The 18,607-nt window shown below is 41.5% G+C and overlaps 2 protein-coding genes across 2 annotated transcripts; both read left to right on the top strand.

Annotated features, from left to right (window-relative positions):
• The first annotated feature begins 665 nt into the window (after positions 1-665).
• LOC149983596 (uncharacterized) lies at positions 666-5,467 on the top strand. Its single transcript, XM_090236115.1, has 3 exons — positions 666-950; positions 1,199-4,748; positions 4,938-5,467. Exons 1-3 carry the CDS (start codon positions 667-669, stop codon positions 5,082-5,084), a joined length of 3,981 nt encoding a protein of 1,326 aa, XP_090092241.1. The 5' UTR covers position 666; the 3' UTR covers positions 5,085-5,467.
• Positions 5,468-9,693: 4,226 nt separating this feature from the next.
• Positions 9,694-15,986, top strand: LOC118936654 (uncharacterized). Its single transcript, XM_090236117.1, has 8 exons — positions 9,694-10,024; positions 10,372-10,429; positions 10,674-10,821; positions 10,917-10,953; positions 11,186-11,469; positions 11,718-15,267; positions 15,457-15,532; positions 15,796-15,986. Exons 1-8 carry the CDS (start codon positions 9,836-9,838, stop codon positions 15,945-15,947), a joined length of 4,494 nt encoding a protein of 1,497 aa, XP_090092243.1. The 5' UTR covers positions 9,694-9,835; the 3' UTR covers positions 15,948-15,986.
• Positions 15,987-18,607: the final 2,621 nt, after the last annotated feature.

Here is an 18,607-nt window from a genome sequence, read left to right as displayed (position 1 = left end):
CACAAAACATGATGACAGATTAACCAGGGAAGTGAATTTAACAGAGGTTAAAGCTAAAACAACAGAATCTGGGTACGTCTGTGTGAAGAGGTGTGGCTTTAGTGTGGATTTGAATAGTACACAAGTAGGCCTACGCTATTTTTGCACTGTAAAACTTTTTTTTTTTTAAGTGTTATGTTTTCCCAGATTCATAGTGTTATGCAGGCCAGGCCTATCTAGGAAGGCTGGGCATAAATTGTTTGCTCACAGCATCACATGATGACGTGGGCAACATAAACACTTAAACTCTGTAGATAAAAGTTAATAGTAATCCAAACTAATTTCACCACGAAAGGAAGTGCAATCGAAATGAATGAAGAAGACAATGTAATTCTAGTGAGTTAATAAAATGACAAGGTGTTGCCTGTCAGCGTTGTAGACTACTGTCTCACAAGCCCGTGCTTTAGTGGCACTGGCATACGCGCTTGCCTCTGCACTGAAGGAGCCACCGAACGCGTCCGCGTTGCAGCTCTCACTTTCTCCCGCTACAGTATGTCCTACAATGACATATTTGGTGGGGATTGGACAAGAATAACAATGTTGATCAAATGCATTCTGTTCGATCTAGAATACTTTACATCACAGTTCCATTGAAAAGACTGTTTTTGTTCTGTTTGTTCAAAACAGATGACGAAGGAACAGCTTGCCAAATTGTGCAAGACAATTGTAACCTTCATCGCACAGACCACCCTGCAGATCCTGCTGCCAGCCCTGGCCCGCGTACTTGGGGTAAAGGACTTTGCTGACGACGACACTGACTCACCCAAGAGGGGTGGCAGTGCAAGATCCTTTGCTGCCTTTGATCAGGAAAGACTGGAGCTCATCCAGGAAGTTAGATATCTGGCGAAGAAAATGTATAAGGGCGGCACAGGGGCTCAACATCTCAGGTCCCTAACACCCTCTTCTAAGAGGTATGTTCCCCTCAAGGTTTTCATGTATGGATTTCACCAAGATCATCTATCCCAGTGTTAGCCAATGCAATTTACTCTATCTGATGTAGTACAAAATGTAATGTATCAGCCTTTGAGCATATTCAAATGAATGAGCATGTAAAGCGATCAAAAGGACATGTAGATATTTAGAATACTAAAATTACAACGCTTGACCGATTTGCCAAGTTAAGACAGGAATTATCATGCTTTGCTTGTTCGTTTTAAAGTTCCCAGACCTCAGTGAAAGTCCTCCTGGGAATGACAGAGGACAGAATCATCAAAAGTGTCCAGGACCAACTGTCTGATCATAATATCCTGTCCTCTTGCCCACCTGAGCTGACTGTTGGTCTTATCAAGGTGGTGGTCGAACAGCTTAACTCTGCCCTCTCTGCGACCATCAGCAGAGCCATTTCAGGGCGGTCCTCCCCTATTTCTTCTGGTACCCAGGCCGCTGAACAAATGGTCAACATGGTCCAGAAATGTTTTGATGATCACACCACCCCAGAGGACCAGAGCTCTACCTCTGTATTAGAGTCATGCATTCCACCTGCAACAGAAGAAGTGATGACTGTTATCGCAGAGATGGTGGGTGAATTGGAAAAAGAAGATCCGGAATTGGCTAAGGTTTTTCGAGAAGTGGCTGTGAAAGTTAAAATGTTGGCATCTGGCAGTGACCTTGTAGTGGAGCACCTGGATGTTGAAGACTCTCCTGTTCCAGAGGAGCTGAACATAATATGTACATCTTGCAAAGCAATGATGCAAAATCTTGGCACTCTGTTTAGTGTGAAGTTCAAGACCAAAGCCTCAAAGGCTGTGAGTGAAATTCTTGTGAGAAGGTTAATGAGCGATATCTCTGGTATGGTTCAACCTTCTCATTCGTTTAGTACCACTCCAAGCTTGATGAATGCATCTAGCCCATCTGACAGGATCCTTGATTCTGCGGCCACTGAGCTCATACAGACCAAAGTAGAATCTGAGGCATCACAAATAATTGATAACTTTGTTGAAGATGTCAAGGACATTGTGCAGTATGCTGAATTAGATCAGCTAACAAGCACCCAGAGAGATACCCAAGTGGGACACTGTACGACAAAGCGGAAACCCTTCCATGCAGCTCGTAGACTCTGCGAGAGACTTCAGGCAAAGCTGGAGACATTGTTCCTCAGAATGGGTGGAGCTCCAGTCCAAGGGGAAGAACTTATGGAAAAAGCTGACTCCAGTGCTGTGCTTCTGGAGCATACTGACTCCAGTGATCTGCCTGTTTCAATCCTGAGCTTGCCTTCCCCATGTAGGAGTGAATCCCCTATATCAGAACGTAGTTCATCTTCTTTATCTGATGGATGTGATTCAACTGACTCTGTAGGAGAGAAAACACCAGAGCAACCTGAAACCAGTAAGAGTGAGGCAATACTGCAAGTGGTCAACTCAACAGGACTTGGTTCTCTCCGTAAATGCCAAAGTGAGAACTCTCAACCATTACTGTCTCTCTGTGATTCCAACATGGTGCCCTGCACCAAAGAGGTATTGTCCAAGATTGTGACCATGTATAGGTCAGAGGTGGCAGATTTGGAATGCACATCATCTGTTGCAGAGGGTTCCTCTTACAACTCCCTTGAAGTCTGTGGCTTTTTGGACAGTGTCATGTCTTATCTAGAAGACATGCCTGTGTCTGGTTCTTCATGGTTGGAAGGATTAAGAGATACTCCAGCCTCAGTCATTGAGAAACTCTCCAGTGAGGAGTTCCAGATGAACGCTACCAACGAAGTGCGAAAAATACTGATCAAATCAGTCAGTAGCTTTCCCAGCAAAGTCAGTTCCAGCCAGCCAGATTCTCAGATGTTGCCAGCAAAATCAACAATTTCCTTAAGGCATACAGATATAACTGCTTTTGAAATCGTTGGATCAATTACAAATGACATGAAGAGCCTTTTCCCACCCACAGAGTCTTCTACTACTCTATGGCAGGCAGACTCTATGCTTCAACAGAGTGATGAGAAAACCTCAGAGTACACTGAGGCCACACCCAAAGGCTCACAGTCTGGTTTGGAAGTATCTGAGAAGAAGATCTGGACAACTGCAAAGACTATTTACCACAATGTGAAGACAAAGATGATGAATTATTTTACATGGCAAAATCAAGTCAAAGCAACAACGGCTCAAGCCAAAAAGACCCTCAGCCATATTCTGGTTTTAATTCAGAAAGAGCTGTCAAAATCTGACCAAACGGTGACTGCGCTTTCACAAATAGAGAATGTGGTTGGAATGATGCTGAAGGATGTTGAAAGGGTAAGCAGTGAATGTGGTGAGGAACTGATCTATCAAGCGCCACAGCGTTCTTCCTCCTCGTTGTCATCCTCATCTGCCAGATCAAAGAAGTCAGAGTGGGAATTTTCACTCCCTGGCACTCCCATCTCTTCTGATTTACCAGAGAGTATTACTCAGCCCATTGTGAGATGCTCAGTCATCGACATGGGCAAATCTACTAAGCCAAAAACATTGGTGTGTGATGCCAGGGAAAGCATGTCTGCAATAGTGGATACCATCATAAAGGAGGTACATCCAGAGGAAGAAGGGGAGGTTGCATTCCACCCTGATCTAACAGCTGCAATAGCAAGACTGGAGGAGCTCATATCTCAGGGTAGGATTGGTGCTCTCTCACGTGATCTTACTCACCAAGTCAACCGCATCATTTCTGAGAGCAACTTGACCCCTCTGGTTCTGACAGTGGCGGCTGGAAAGAGTGCATCCGATACAGTCCTTACTGAGCTGAAGAGGAATGACAAGACGGTGGGGAAGCCCACAGCTTACAAGCTGGTTCAGCTTTTTGCAGAGGAGTCTGTGAAGCGCCTCTTGCTTCCTAGCCTTGTGCCCTCTACAGCTTCAATGAGTTTGGCTCAGGGAGTTATTGTGCCGGCTAGCGTATCTGAAGATAGGATTTCATGTTCTTTTTCTACATCAGCATTTAGTGACACAGTCAGCCTGTTTACCAAAGTAATGGTAAGTCAGGTCATGGACTCTGTGGTTTCTGATGCACAAAGCAGAGGGTCATCTCCAACCGGAACTGTAACTGATATAGGCAGTCTACTGAGTGGTAAGTCCTACCCTCTGCCATCTTTCTTTGCCATCAGCATGACAACAAGTGGGACCTCCAATGCTGCACAAGGCTTTGAGGCCAACATAGATGCTGAGGAAAGGGATACCATCAGTTGTTTCGGTGTACCTCAGAGCATTGTTTGTGATCAGAATTCAACCAGCCCGGATGTTGCCTCGCTTTCAACCCCATCCACTGTTAACTTAGTCGGTGATGATGACTTCACCGGCCTCATCAGCATGTTAGTGGTGAGACTTCTGTCAAAAATACAAACCCAAACTGATCTGTACCCAACTGACGTCACACGCACGTCACAAGACCTGATTCCAAAAGTTATAGCTGCCTTCTGTGCATGGTCAGGCTGCTCTGAGACCCAAGCTTATCCCAAGAACCTGAAGAGTCACAAAGTATACAGCACCGTCTACAAACATCTGTTGAAGGAGTTTGGCTCAGAGAAAATACTCCAACTGGCCGTGTCGACTCAGGACTCCACTTTCAATAGGATTCTTGTGAAGTCATTGAGCAAGGAGCTTCTCCACAGTTGTAACGAGGCATCAAGAGCAGCCTCAAGAACATCTTTCGAAGCCACCAGGCCAGAAGCTCTTCTCATGGCTGAAGATGTGAAGGCTACCAGAGGGAAGCTGTCTTTCCTACAAAGGCTTGCCAGACTGAAATTCAACTTAAAGGTACATCACACTTATTTAAGTTAACAATTGTGTCAATGTGAGTAAACAATGTTATTTAGAGAAAATGTAAAACCATCCATTAATTCCAAAACCATTTATAAATCTTGTTGTGCTGGTGTGTAAGATGTGATCGTTATTACCGTGAGATTGTTCTGCTGTGACAGTTGTTTTGACATGTTTTTGTTTTAGCCATTCATGATGGGAAACAAGAAGAATTCCCGCCATTCTGAATCCAAAGACCAGACTACTGCTGAAGAGATCATGTGTAAGTCCATACAGCAGGACATTTACTGTTTGAGATATTGGTGTACAAAGCTGCTATTGCAAAAATATTAAACCCTATATACAGTACATTATATATTATCGATAGTAATCTCTTATGTAAAATTATTTATAGTTTCCAAATCTCAAGATTCTGGTTCTCATTTATTTGTGAAAGTAATAATGAGTTGAAACTAAGAATACAATATACCATCATTTCTAAATGAAAGTGCATGTCAACTCTCTCTCTTCTGTCGCCCAACATAGTGGCACATCCTGCCACATTTGGACTCCCAGAGGGTCTTCCCTCCACCTCTCAACAGGAGAAGCCTCGCAAACGTCCCCTTCTAATCAGGATGTTTTCCACCATCTCCATAGGCCTATCCAAGCCATTCAAACGGTTTTCAAAGCAAGCTTAATACAACAATTTCCTTTAATACAGTAATATTTGCATTGAATTGATGGCCTTTGTCTTCTTTTGTGTTGCCCTGTTAACACATTTGATTAGAAAATACATAGTATATTTAGTTTAGTTTATTATGCAGTCATAGTCACGGTGTAGGCTAAACAAAGTAATGTTGTCCTGAATAATGTATAGAACATGCACCCCCACCCACACACACACAAACAGTGTGATTCATTGAACACACACACATAGTACTTCAGTTATGTCCCACAACCAACATTCGACCAGATATCAATGATTCAGTGTAAAATACATGTACTGTAAAATAAACCGTATTTAATTTACAACCAATAAAATAATACATGATGCAGGACACTCAGTTATAAGGGAATTAACTGGTTTAACTTCTCAAACAGAAACACACACATTTCCATTTTCTGTGGATCGCCCATGTTTACATTTTACTGAATGCCAGTCTGACCTTTGACCTGTAGATGGCAGTAAAGGTCTACTTTTGCTGCAGATCCTCTTCTAAAGCTCAAACCTCTCTGGACAAGGAGCCGAAACATTTGTCCCTAGTGAGAGAGAGTGTGTGTGTGTGTGTGTGTGTGTGTGTGGCAAGAAAAGGGAATACTGCACTACACTTTTATGATACAGATACATTTTGCATTCGGTAGCATAGCACAGCTGTAGTTTTTTCAAATGCCAAATGTACATGTAGCATGCTTCTGCCTACAGATGCTTTTCTGAGTGACTTGTGTTGTGAGAGAACCAGAATTCAAACATAAACTCCTGGATTACATTTTATAATATTGTCAGCTCTTTTTAGTAACATATGGTAGCATACATGTTTCACACGGTGGCAAGTCAAGCTAGTTAGTTACATGTAACAACATTACATTATATGGTCAATGTTTGTGTGTATCCTCTTAGCTTTTACCTTCGACATCAACAAGCGACGCACGGGCTGGTCCTGCAGACTCCCACGCCCATGGCCCAGGAGAAGGCTGGGGGCCACCTGCTCACTCACGTCCCAGCCATCTCCTTTGAGACCGACTCTACTGTGGAGTGCACCTCCAAGAGGACTCCGGAAGAGAGGGACCGGGTGAAGGTTAAACTGGCCAACATGGCCTTGATGGGAAGGATCAAAAGTCTTGGCTGTGAAATGCCCATTATGTGTGATTATCGAATTGATCATTTTCCACTTTTGAAACAACAATGGGAAAGACAGGGTATATAGCAAAGGTTGCTCAGATTGGGCTTTTGGAAAAATTGGGAGAATGAAAGTGCACTCCTGATTCAGAGAGAAAGATCCAGCTTAATCATCCATACCATTGTTTAAATTACAATAAAAAAAAACATTCAAACTGTTCCTGAGGTTCGAAAGACAGAGAAAGGAAAACATCATTATCTTCAGTCTGTTCACACCTGTTCACACAAGTCCTACTGTCCACAATCGCAGGGTTCTTCAATACAAACACACCTGTTTCAGAAAACCTGATCACTTTCACATTCGAACAATGTTTGTAGGATACTTTTCAATAACTCAATAAATGTAAGTGTTGAAACCATACATAGCTGGTAACTTGAGCTCGGCAGAGTAGTTTTGACCTGTGTCCAGATACAGTCATTTATGTTGTCTAAAGGCAATTTGTCTCTTATAACAATGTTATTTTTCTGAATAATCAAATTTAATTGACTGGTAGGTAGTCACTAACTATTTGTAGCATGTGTTCCTCTGTTTATTGATATTTACATGGTGTGTATGTGTTAAGATGTTAAGTAATTAATGTTGATATTATCCAAAGGGTTTTTAACTGAAATGTTAAATGTATTTCAAAAATGGCAGAATCAAACAGTATTGGAATAGTGACTTGTATTTTGCATCTAGAAGTGTAAGAATTTTAGAAGAATGCTATTTCATCAGTCAAATGTTGCACTGTTTGATAAGACAGGGTAAAGAACACCTCCATTTTAATGAGTTTAGTTGTGAGTTTGACATTTTACCACAAGAAGTCACTATAATACTATACGTTATCAAACAGGGTTGTGCTGAAAATCAAATGAACCACAGCCAAATTAATTATTTGCAACTAAGAGTAAGATTAAAAAAGACATGTATAACTTACTTTCTTGATAAAATACATTCTAAAATGTCAATATATGTGATTTCTGAGTATGTAGTGCACATATCTTTTTAAGGCCCAAAGCAGACGTTTTTATATCAATATCAAATCATTTCTGGGTAACAATTAAGTACCTTACTGTAATAGATTACGATGAAAATGGTCAAAAATGTATTTTTTGCAAAAAAAACTTTCTCAAGCAATAATTTTGCTAGGACTGTCTGGGAGTGGTCAGTGTGGAGGGGAAATTAAAACTAGCTGTTATTGGCACTCTCTTTGTCGTTGGTCTGTAAACCAATTTACACATGGTGATGTCGCCATGGAAAGCCAAAACTCTCGCCCATGCAAACCTGCTGATTAGAAGGTGCTGTATAGATGTGAGAAACTCTCTTTTCATGGCACTTCAATATCGAAGTGAATTTTTCGTAGCAGGTTAGGAAACTGAGGTTAAGGTTAGGAAAAGGGTTAGGGTTAGTGAAAATGCTCTCCAAACCTTCTACGAAAATTACTTTGCATTGAAGTGCTGTGAAAAGAATGTGTCCCTGCTCAGGTGTTGCATGCATCAACCAATGGTTGTGTGCCAAGTCATCCATTGTGTCATCGACTGACAGATTGCTATAACATATGATGTGGTTAGCTGACACACAAAATACCTATCCAGGCAGTGTAAGATCTGGCAAGTGTTAGCAAGGCCTGGGCAGAGGAACATGCTCCGTATTTTCAACCAGAACTATCAGGAAGCAACCCCGATCACATTTTTGTAAAACACATTTACAGTGTTAGTTTCATCAGCTGTTGTACGATATGAAATACAATTATTTTGACTTCACAGGGCCTTTAAATGTAGGCAAACAAGTTTTCGGCATTCAAACTAATCTACCCAGCCAGATTCAGCACCATGGACAGTGAAGATCAGAATACCTGCGATCTGACGATTAGAACAACAGTGCTATTTTAAGTGATTTTCAAGACACCCAAAGTCAATTTAAATCCACAACAAAATCTGCAGGATAAAAAGCAATATAATCAAACATTCAAATAAGTAAACAGGCTATATTAAAGTGCACTAAACATAGAGACAGATTAACCATGGAGAACACGAAACATGATGACAGATTAACCAGGGAAGTGAATTTAACAGAGGTTAAAGCTAAAACAACAGAATCTGGGTACGTCTGTGTGAAGAGCTGTGGCTTTAGTGTGGATTTGAATAGTACACAAGTAGGCCTACGCTATTTTTGCACTGTAAAACTTTTTTTTAAGTGTTATGTTTTCCCAGATTCATAGTGTTATGCAGCCCAGGCCTATCTAGGAAGGCTGGGCATAAATTGTTTGCTCACAGCATCACATGATGACGTGGGCAACATAAACACTTAAACTCTGTAGATTAAAGTTAATAGTAATCAAAACTAATTTCACCACGAAAGGAAGTGCAATCGAAATGAATGAAGAAGACAATGTAATTCTAGTGAGTTAATAAAATGACAAGGTGTTGCCTGTCAGCGTTGTAGACTACTGCCTCACAAGCCCGGGCTTTAGTGGCACTGGCATACGCGCTTGCCTCTGCACTGAAGGAGCCACCGAACGCGTCCGCGTTGCAGCTCTCACTTTCTCCCGCTACAGTATGTCCTACAATTACATATTTGGTGGGGATTGGCAGCCAACAATAGGATTGGATTGGGACTAAATCAAAGAATAAAACGACATTGAAATTAATATTATTAACAAATATTTCCCAGAAGATTTTGGGTTCAACCTAAGGCTGACTAGGACAGATCAATCAACTTGATCCGACACAGTAAGCCTACATGTCATGCGTAAGTAAATCCACAAGAGAGACAATATTGCAAAGGCAGGACCATGTTCGATGGAAGGCGTAGGGGTAGGCAATCGAAAACGTTTGACCGGGAAATTTCTGTCAATATTAGCTAGTCCTACTGAGTGGGCAAGTAACCTTTCCCGCGCTCTTCTTAAAAATACTATTTGTGATGTCATAAAGGTCTAACGTTCCATGACGTAGCATGTAGCCCTAAATTACAGTCCCTGCTTGCAATATTGTCCTCACTCTCGACCTGAACTCAACTTGAATGTAACCAACACAGACAATGACATGCTTTTTGAGATATAAAATAGCTTGAATGGATGAAGAAAGGGTAAGCTAAATTACTTCATACAATATTGGGGGGAAAGTAAAAAAGGGTAAAGCAATATAAGCGGATATTTCTTGTAAAAAGCTATAACATATTGTAAAGCAAATGTACCATTCTTTATAAAGTCACCAGCTTAGCTCTGATATGGCTGTAGCTCTATTTATGATGTCCTCTGCACAGATCTACTCTGACATTGACATATTATTACTTATTGGAATGTCTGTCCTTCAGGTAGCACAGAGGGAGGATGGTGATCCTCAGAGGGAAGGAAAGGAAGTTGTTGAGGAAGAACCGGTGGCCACGCCCAAAGAGGAGGCCAAGAAGGGAAGGAAGGTAAGATGGCAGGAGTGACAGAGCACATAATAGGCCTACTGGGTTACACTCTGTACCTGATAGCAGTCATACCATAGATATCTATATATCTCAGATAACAACATACGTAGTAGCTGTTTTCAAAACGTGTTTTAAGAGCTGCTTTGACCTGGCCCATAGCCTATTCATAAATTGTCTCAGAGTAGGAGTGCTTATCTAGGATCAGTTTTGCATTTGAGATCATAATGAATACAATTATTTGGGCAAGGTTGAGCACACACCTTATCTGATGAACTTTATGTATACGGGCCCTGGTGTTACATGTCTGCCATCATTTGAGATCTAGAATCTGTTCTGTTCTATCCTAGGCAAAAAGTAAGAGGAGTGGCAAGAAGTCAAGGAAGCTGGGCACTGACAATGATGCAGGTCAGAGATTTACCTCTGTAGTACAACATTGTTTCTCTATTCTGTCTGTGATGTGCAGGTTGTGCTATCCATTTTCAATGAAACTGTAGTCTACTGTAATCAGTAAGAAAGGTCACATAGATAGCTTTATTCAAATAGGCCTATTCTAAAACCCTTAAACAATGAAATCAGAGTATTAAGAGATAAAACGTCTGATTTCTCTTTAATTTTGTTTCTACTTCCTCTACGGCAATCACATCTTTAGTCTCCAGGAATAAACACCTGGATAGAGGATCTGTAATTGAGCTCCTGGAGAAGAAAGCTGTTAAGGCTGCATTCGGCCCAGGCAACAAGGATGAGATGGAATACTCCTACCCAATCCTCATCTCATTCCTGCGCAATCTTACTGATGAGTATGTTAAAAGTTTTTCTGTAATGTTCAACATTTATGAAATATTGTGCAGTGGGAACTAAACACTAACTAAAACACTTATTTTAAATTGTCTAGGCAGTGGCAAGTGATCTACAAAGGACTAAAAAACCCTGTAAGTTTCCCTACCTGCCTTTGACCTTTGATGTGTCAATGATCTGTTGAATTCAGAGATTAGCCATCAAGTCATATTCTGTTATTCATGTTCTCTGTCAGACTTCATCAAACTTTGAATTCAGTCACAGACAAGAATAACAATGTTGATCAAATGCATTCTGTTCGATCTAGAATACTTTACATCACAGTTCCATTGAAAAGACTGTTTTTGTTCTGTTTGTTCAAAACAGATGACGAAGGAACAGCTTGCCAAATTGTGCAAGACAATTGTAACCTTCATCGCACAGACCACCCTGCAGATCCTGCTGCCAGCCCTGGCCCGCGTACTTGGGGTAAAGGACTTTGCTGACGACGACACTGACTCACCCAAGAGGGGTGGCAGTGCAAGATCCTTTGCTGCCTTTGATCAGGAAAGACTGGAGCTCATCCAGGAAGTTAGATATCTGGCGAAGAAAATGTATAAGGGCGGCACAGGGGCTCAACATCTCAGGTCCCTAACACCCTCTTCTAAGAGGTATGTTCCCCTCAAGGTTTTCATGTATGGATTTCACCGAGATCATCTATCCCAGTGTTAGCCAATGCAATTTACTCTATCTGATGTAGTACAAAATGTAATGTATCAGCCTTTGAGCATATTCAAATGAATGAGCATGTAAAGTGATCAAAAGTACATGTAGATATTTAGAATACTAAAATTACAACGCTTGACCGATTTGCCAAGTTAAGACAGGAATTATCATGCTTTGCTTGTTCGTTTTAAAGTTCCCAGACCTCAGTGAAAGTCCTCCTGGGAATGACAGAGGACAGAATCATCAAAAGTGTCCAGGAGCAACTGTCTGATCATAATATCCTGTCCTCTTGCCCACCTGAGCTGACTGTTGGTCTTATCAAGGTGGTGGTCGAACAGCTTAACTCTGCCCTCTCTGCGACCATCAGCAGAGCCATTTCAGGGCGGTCCTCCCCTATTTCTTCTGGTACCCAGGCCGCTGAACAAATGGTCAACATGGTCCAGAAATGTTTTGATGATCACACCACCCCAGAGGACCAGAGCTCTACCTCTGTATTAGAGTCATGCATTCCACCTGCAACAGAAGAAGTGATGACTGTTATCGCAGAGATGGTGGGTGAATTGGAAAAAGAAGATCCGGAATTGGCTAAGGTTTTTCGAGAAGTGGCTGTGAAAGTTAAAATGTTGGCATCTGGCAGTGACCTTGTAGTGGAGCACCTGGATGTTGAAGACTCTCCTGTTCCAGAGGAGCTGAACATAATATGTACATCTTGCAAAGCAATGATGCAAAATCTTGGCACTCTGTTTAGTGTGAAGTTCAAGACCAAAGCCTCAAAGGCTGTGAGTGAAATTCTTGTGAGAAGGTTAATGAGCGATATCTCTGGTATGGTTCAACCTTCTCATTCGTTTAGTACCACTCCAATCTTGATGAATGCATCTAGCCCATCTGACAGGATCCTTGATTCTGCGGCCACTGAGCTCATACAGACCAAAGTAGAATCTGAGGCATCACAAATAATTGATAACTTTGTTGAAGATGTCAAGGACATTGTGCAGTATGCTGAATTAGATCAGCCAACAAGCACCCAGAGAGATACCCAAGTGGGACACTGTACGACAAAGCGGAAACCCTTCCATGCAGCTCGTAGACTCTGCGAGAGACTTCAGGCAAAGCTGGAGACATTGTTCCTCAGAATGGGTGGAGCTCCAGTCCAAGGGGAAGAACTTATGGAAAAAGCTGACTCCAGTGCTGTGCTTCTGGAGCATACTGACTCCAGTGATCTGCCTGTTTCAATCCTGAGCTTGCCTTCCCCATGTAGGAGTGAATCCCCTATATCAGAACGTAGTTCATCTTCTTTATCTGATGGATGTGATTCAACTGACTCTGTAGGAGAGAAAACACCAGAGCAACCTGAAACCAGTAAGAGTGAGGCAATACTGCAAGTGGTCAACTCAACAGGACTTGGTTCTCTCCGTAAATGCCAAAGTGAGAACTCTCAACCATTACTGTCTCTCTGTGATTCCAACATGGTGCCCTGCACCAAAGAGGTATTGTCCCAGATTGTGACCATGTATAGGTCAGAGGTGGCAGATTTGGAATGCACATCATCTGTTGCAGAGGGTTCCTCTTACAACTCCCTTGAAGTCTGTGGCTTTTTGGACAGTGTCATGTCTTATCTAGAAGACATGCCTGTGTCTGGTTCTTCATGGTTGGAAGGATTAAGAGATACTCCAGCCTCAGTCATTGAGAAACTCTCCAGTGAGGAGTTCCAGATGAACGCTACCAACGAAGTGCGAAAAATACTGATCAAATCAGTCAGTAGCTTTCCCAGCAAAGTCAGTTCCAGCCAGACAGATTCTCAGATGTTGCCAGCAAAATCAACAATTTCCTTAAGGCATACAGATATAACTGCTTTTGAAATCGTTGGATCAATTACAAATGACATGAAGAGCCTTTTCCCACCCACAGAGTCTTCTACTACTCTATGGCAGGCAGACTCTATGCTTCAACAGAGTGATGAGAAAACCTCAGAGTACACTGAGGCCACACCCAAAGGCTCACAGTCTGGTTTGGAAGTATCTGAGAAGAAGATCTGGACAACTGCAAAGACTATTTACCACAATGTGAAGACAAAGATGATGAATTATTTTACATGGCAAAATCAAGTCAAAGCAACAACGGCTCAAGCCAAAAAGACCCTCAGCCATATTCTGGTTTTAATTCAGAAAGAGCTGTCAAAATCTGACCAAACGGTGACTGCGCTTTCACAAATAGAGAATGTGGTTGGAATGATGCTGAAGGATGTTGAAAGGGTAAGCAGTGAATGTGGTGAGGAACTGATCTATCAAGCGCCACAGCGTTCTTCCTCCTCGTTGTCATCCTCATCTGCCAGATCAAAGAAGTCAGAGTGGGAATTTTCACTCCCTGGCACTCCCATCTCTTCTGATTTACCAGAGAGTATTACTCAGCCCATTGTGAGATGCTCAGTCATCGACATGGGCAAATCTACTAAGCCAAAAACATTGGTGTGTGATGCCAGGGAAAGCATGTCTGCAATAGTGGATACCATCATAAAGGAGGTACATCCAGAGGAAGAAGGGGAGGTTGCATTCCACCCTGATCTAACAGCTGCAATAGCAAGACTGGAGGAGCTCATATCTCAGGGTAGGATTGGTGCTCTCTCACGTGATCTTACTCACCAAGTCAACCGCATCATTTCTGAGAGCAACTTGACCCCTCTGGTTCTGACAGTGGCGGCTGGAAAGAGTGCATCCGATACAGTCCTTACTGAGCTGAAGAGGAATGACAAGACGGTGGGGAAGCCCACAGCTTACAAGCTGGTTCAGCTTTTTGCAGAGGAGTCTGTGAAGCGCCTCTTGCTTCCTAGCCTTGTGCCCTCTACAGCTTCAATGAGTTTGGCTCAGGGAGTTAGTGTGCCGGCTAGCGTATCTGAAGATAGGATTTCATGTTCTTTTTCTACATCAGCATTTAGTGACACAGTCAGCCTGTTTACCAAAGTAATGGTAAGTCAGGTCATGGACTCTGTGGTTTCTGATGCACAAAGCAGAGGGTCATCTCCAACCGGAACTGTAACTGATATAGGCAGTCTACTGAGTGGTAAGTCCTACCCTCTGCCATCTTTCTCTGCCATCAGCATGACAACAAGTGGGACCTCCAATGCTGCACAAGGCTTTGAGGCCAACATAGATGCTGAGGAAAGGGATACCATCAGTTGTTTCGGTGTACCTCAGAGCATTGTTTGTGATCAGAATTCAACCAGCCCGGATGTTGCCTCGCTTTCAACCCCATCCACTGTTAACTTAGTCGGTGATGATGACTTCACCGGCCTCATCAGCATGTTAGTGGTGAGACTTCTGTCAAAAATACAAACCCAAACTGATCTGTACCCAACTGACGTCACACGCACGTCACAAGACCTGATTCCAAAAGTTATAGCTGCCTTCTGTGCATGGTCAGGCTGCTCTGAGACCCAAGCTTATCCCAAGAACCTGAAGAGTCACAAAGTATACAGCACCGTCTACAAACATCTGTTGGAGGAGTTTGGCTCAGAGAAAATACTCCAACTGGCCGTGTCGACTCAGGACTCCACTTTCAATAGGATTCTTGTGAAGTCATTGAGCAAGGAGCTTCTCCACAGTTGTAACGAGGCATCAAGAGCAGCCTCAAGAACATCTTTCGAAGCCACCAGGCCAGAAGCTCTTCTCATGGCTGAAGATGTGAAGGCTACCAGAGGGAAGCTGTCTTTCCTACAAAGGCTTGCCAGACTGAAATTCAACTTAAAGGTACATCACACTTATTTAAGTTAACAATTGTGTCAATGTGAGTAAACAATGTTATTTAGAGAAAATGTAAAACCATCCATTAATTCCAAAACCATTTATAAATCTTGTTGTGCTGGTGTGTAAGATGTGATCGTTATTACCGTGAGATTGTTCTGCTGTGACAGTTGTTTTGACATGTTTTTGTTTTAGCCATTCATGATGGGAAACAAGAAGAATTCCCGCCATTCTGAATCCAAAGACCAGACTACTGCTGAAGAGATCATGTGTAAGTCCATACAGCAGGACATTTACTGTTTGAGATATTGGTGTACAAAGCTGCTATTGCAAAAATATTAAACCCTATATACAGTACATTATATATTATCGATGGTAATCTCTTATGTAAAATTATTTATAGTTTCCAAATCTCAAGATTCTGGTTCTCATTTATTTGTGAAAGTAATAATGAGTTGAAACTAAGAATACAATATACCATCATTTCTAAATGAAAGTGCATGTCAACTCTCTCTCTTCTGTCGCCCAACATAGTGGCACATCCTGACACATTTGGACTCCCAGAGGGTCTTCCCTCCACCTCTCAACAGGAGAAGCCTCGCAAACGTCCCCTTCTAATCAGGATGTTTTCCACCATCTCCATAGGCCTATCCAAGCCATTCAAACGGTTTTCAAAGCAAGCTTAATACAACAATTTACTTTAATACAGTAATATTTGCATTGAATTGATGGCCTTTGTCTTCTTTTGTGTTGCCCTGTTAACACATTTGATTAGAAAATACATAGTATATTTAGTTTAGTTTATTATGCAGTCATAGTCACGGTGTAGGCTAAACAAAGTAATGTTGTCCTGAATAATGTATAGAACATGCACCCCCACCCACACACACACAAACAGTGTGATTTATTGAACACACACACATAGTACGTCAGTTATGTCCCACAACCAACATTCGACCAGATATCAATGATTCAGTGTAAAATACATGTACTGTAAAATAAACCGTATTTAATTTACAACCAATAAAATAATACATGATGCAGGACACTCAGTTATAAGGGAATTAACTGGTTTAACTTCTCAAACAGAAACACACACATTTCCATTTTCTGTGGATCGCCCATGTTTACATTTTACTGAATGCCAGTCTGACCTTTGACCTGTAGATGGCAGTAAAGGTCTACTTTTGCTGCAGATCCTCTTCTAAAGCTCAAACCTCTCTGGACAAGGAGCCGAAACATTTGTCCCTAGTGAGAGAGTGTGTGTGTGTGTGTGTGTGTGTGGCAAGAAAAGGGAATATTGCACTACACTTTTATGATACAGATACATTTTGCATTCGGTAGCATAGCACAGCTGTAGTTTTTTCAAATGCCAAATGTACATGTAGCATGCTTCTGCCTACAGATGCTTTTCTGAGTGACTTGTGTTGTGAGAGAACCAGAATTCAAACATAAACTCCTGGATTACATTTTATAATATTGTCAGCTCTTTTTAGTAACATATGGTAGCATACATGTTTCACACGGTGGCAAGTCAAGCTAGTTAGTTACATGTAACAACATTACATTATATGGTCAATGTTTGTGTGTATCCTCTTAGCTTTTACCTTCGACATCAACAAGCGACGCACGGGCTGGTCCTGCAGACTCCCACGCCCATGTCCCAGGAGAAGGCTGGGGGCCACCTGCTCACTCACGTCCCAGCCATCTCTTTTGAGACCGACTCTACTGTGGAGTGCACCTCCAAGAGGACTCCGGAAGAGAGGGAACGGGTGAAGGTTACACTGGCCAACATGGCCTTGATGGGAAGGATCAAAAGTCTTGGCTGTGAAATGCCCATTATGTGTGATTATCGAATTGATCATTTTCCACTTTTGAAACAACAATGGGAAAGACAGGGTTTATAACAAAGGTTGCTCAGATTGGGCTTTTGTAAAAATTGGGAGAATGAAAGTGCACTCCTGATTCAGAGAGAAAGATCCAGCTTAATCATCCATACCATTGTTTAAATTACAATAAAAAAAACATTCAAACTGTTCCTGAGTTTCGAAAGACAGAGAAAGGAAAACATCATTATCTTCAGTCTGTTCACACCTGTTCACACAAGTCCTACTGTCCACAATCTCAGGGTTCTTCAATACAAACACACCTGTTTCAGAAAACCTGATCACTTTCACATTCGAACAATGTTTGTAGGATACTTTTCAATAACTCAATAAATGTAAGTGTTGAAACCATACATAGCTGGTAACTTGAGCTCGGCAGAGTAGTTTTGACCTGTGTCCAGATGCAGTCATTTATGTTGTCTAAAGGCAATTTGTCTCTTATAACAATGTTATTTTTCTGAATAATCTAATTGAATTGACTGGTAGGTAGTCACTAACTATTTGTAGCATGTGTTCCTCTGTTTATTGATATTTACATGGTGTGTATGTGTTAAGATGTTAAGTAATTAATGTTGATATTATCCAAAGGGTTTTTAACTGAAAAGTTAAATGTATTTCAAAAATGGCAGAATCAAACAGTATTGGAATAGTGACTTGTATTTTGCATCTAGAAGTGTAAGAATTTTAGAAGAATGCTATTTCATCAGTCAAATGTTGCACTGTTTGATAAGACAGGGTAAAGAAAACCTCCATTTGAATGAGTTTAGTTGTGAGTTTGACATTTTACCACAAGAAGTCACTATAATACTATACGTTATCAAACAGGGTTGTGCTGAAAATCAAATGAACCACAGCCAAATTAATTATTTGCAACTAAGAGTAAGATTAAAAAAGACATGTATAACTTACTTTCTTGATAAAATACATTCTAAAATGTCAATATATGTGATTTCTGAGTATGTAGTGCACATATCTTTTTAAGGCCCAAAGCAGACGTTTTTATATCAATATCAAATCATTTCTGGGTAACAATTAAGTACCTTACTGTAATAGATTACGATGAAAATGGTCAAAAATGTATTTTTTGCAAAAAAAACTTTCTCAAGCAATAATTTTGCTAGGACTGTCTGGGAGTGGTCAGTGTGGAGGGGAAATTAAAACTAGCTGTTATTGGCACTCTCTTTGTCGTTGGTCTGTAAACCAATTTACACATGGTGATGTCGCCATGGAAAGCCAAAACTCTCGCCCATGCAAACCTGCTGATTAGAAGGTGCTGTATAGATGTGAGAAACTCTCTTTTCATGGCACTTCAATATCGAAGTGAATTTTTCGTAGCAGGTTAGGAAACTGAGGTTAAGGTTAGGAAAAGGGTTAGGGTTAGTGAAAATGCTCTCCAAACCTTCTACGAAAATTACTTTGCATTGAAGTGCTGTGAAAAGAATGTGTCCCTGCTCAGGTGT

Source organism: Oncorhynchus mykiss, chromosome 5, assembly GCF_057628025.1.
Source record: "Oncorhynchus mykiss isolate SJ-2025 chromosome 5, ASM5762802v1, whole genome shotgun sequence".
Classification (NCBI taxonomy): Eukaryota; Metazoa; Chordata; class Actinopteri; order Salmoniformes; family Salmonidae; genus Oncorhynchus; species Oncorhynchus mykiss.
The sequence above is the reverse complement of the archived record's forward strand: the minus strand, read 5'-3'. Positions and strand labels throughout refer to the sequence as shown.

Excerpts from the sequence above, each read along its gene's own strand:
- LOC149983596 (XM_090236115.1), top strand. The coding sequence starts at position 667 with ATGACGAAGGAACAGCTTGCCAAATTGTGCAAGACAATTGTAACCTTC. Across the intron at positions 951-1,198 it reads CTAACACCCTCTTCTAAGAG|TTCCCAGACCTCAGTGAAAG; the intron begins GTATGTTCCCCT and ends TTCGTTTTAAAG. Across the intron at positions 4,749-4,937 it reads GACTGAAATTCAACTTAAAG|CCATTCATGATGGGAAACAA; the intron begins GTACATCACACT and ends TTTTTGTTTTAG.
- LOC118936654 (XM_090236117.1), top strand. The coding sequence starts at position 9,836 with ATGGCTGTAGCTCTATTTATGATGTCCTCTGCACAGATCTACTCTGAC. Across the intron at positions 10,430-10,673 it reads GGGCACTGACAATGATGCAG|TCTCCAGGAATAAACACCTG; the intron begins GTCAGAGATTTA and ends TCACATCTTTAG. Across the intron at positions 15,268-15,456 it reads GACTGAAATTCAACTTAAAG|CCATTCATGATGGGAAACAA; the intron begins GTACATCACACT and ends TTTTTGTTTTAG.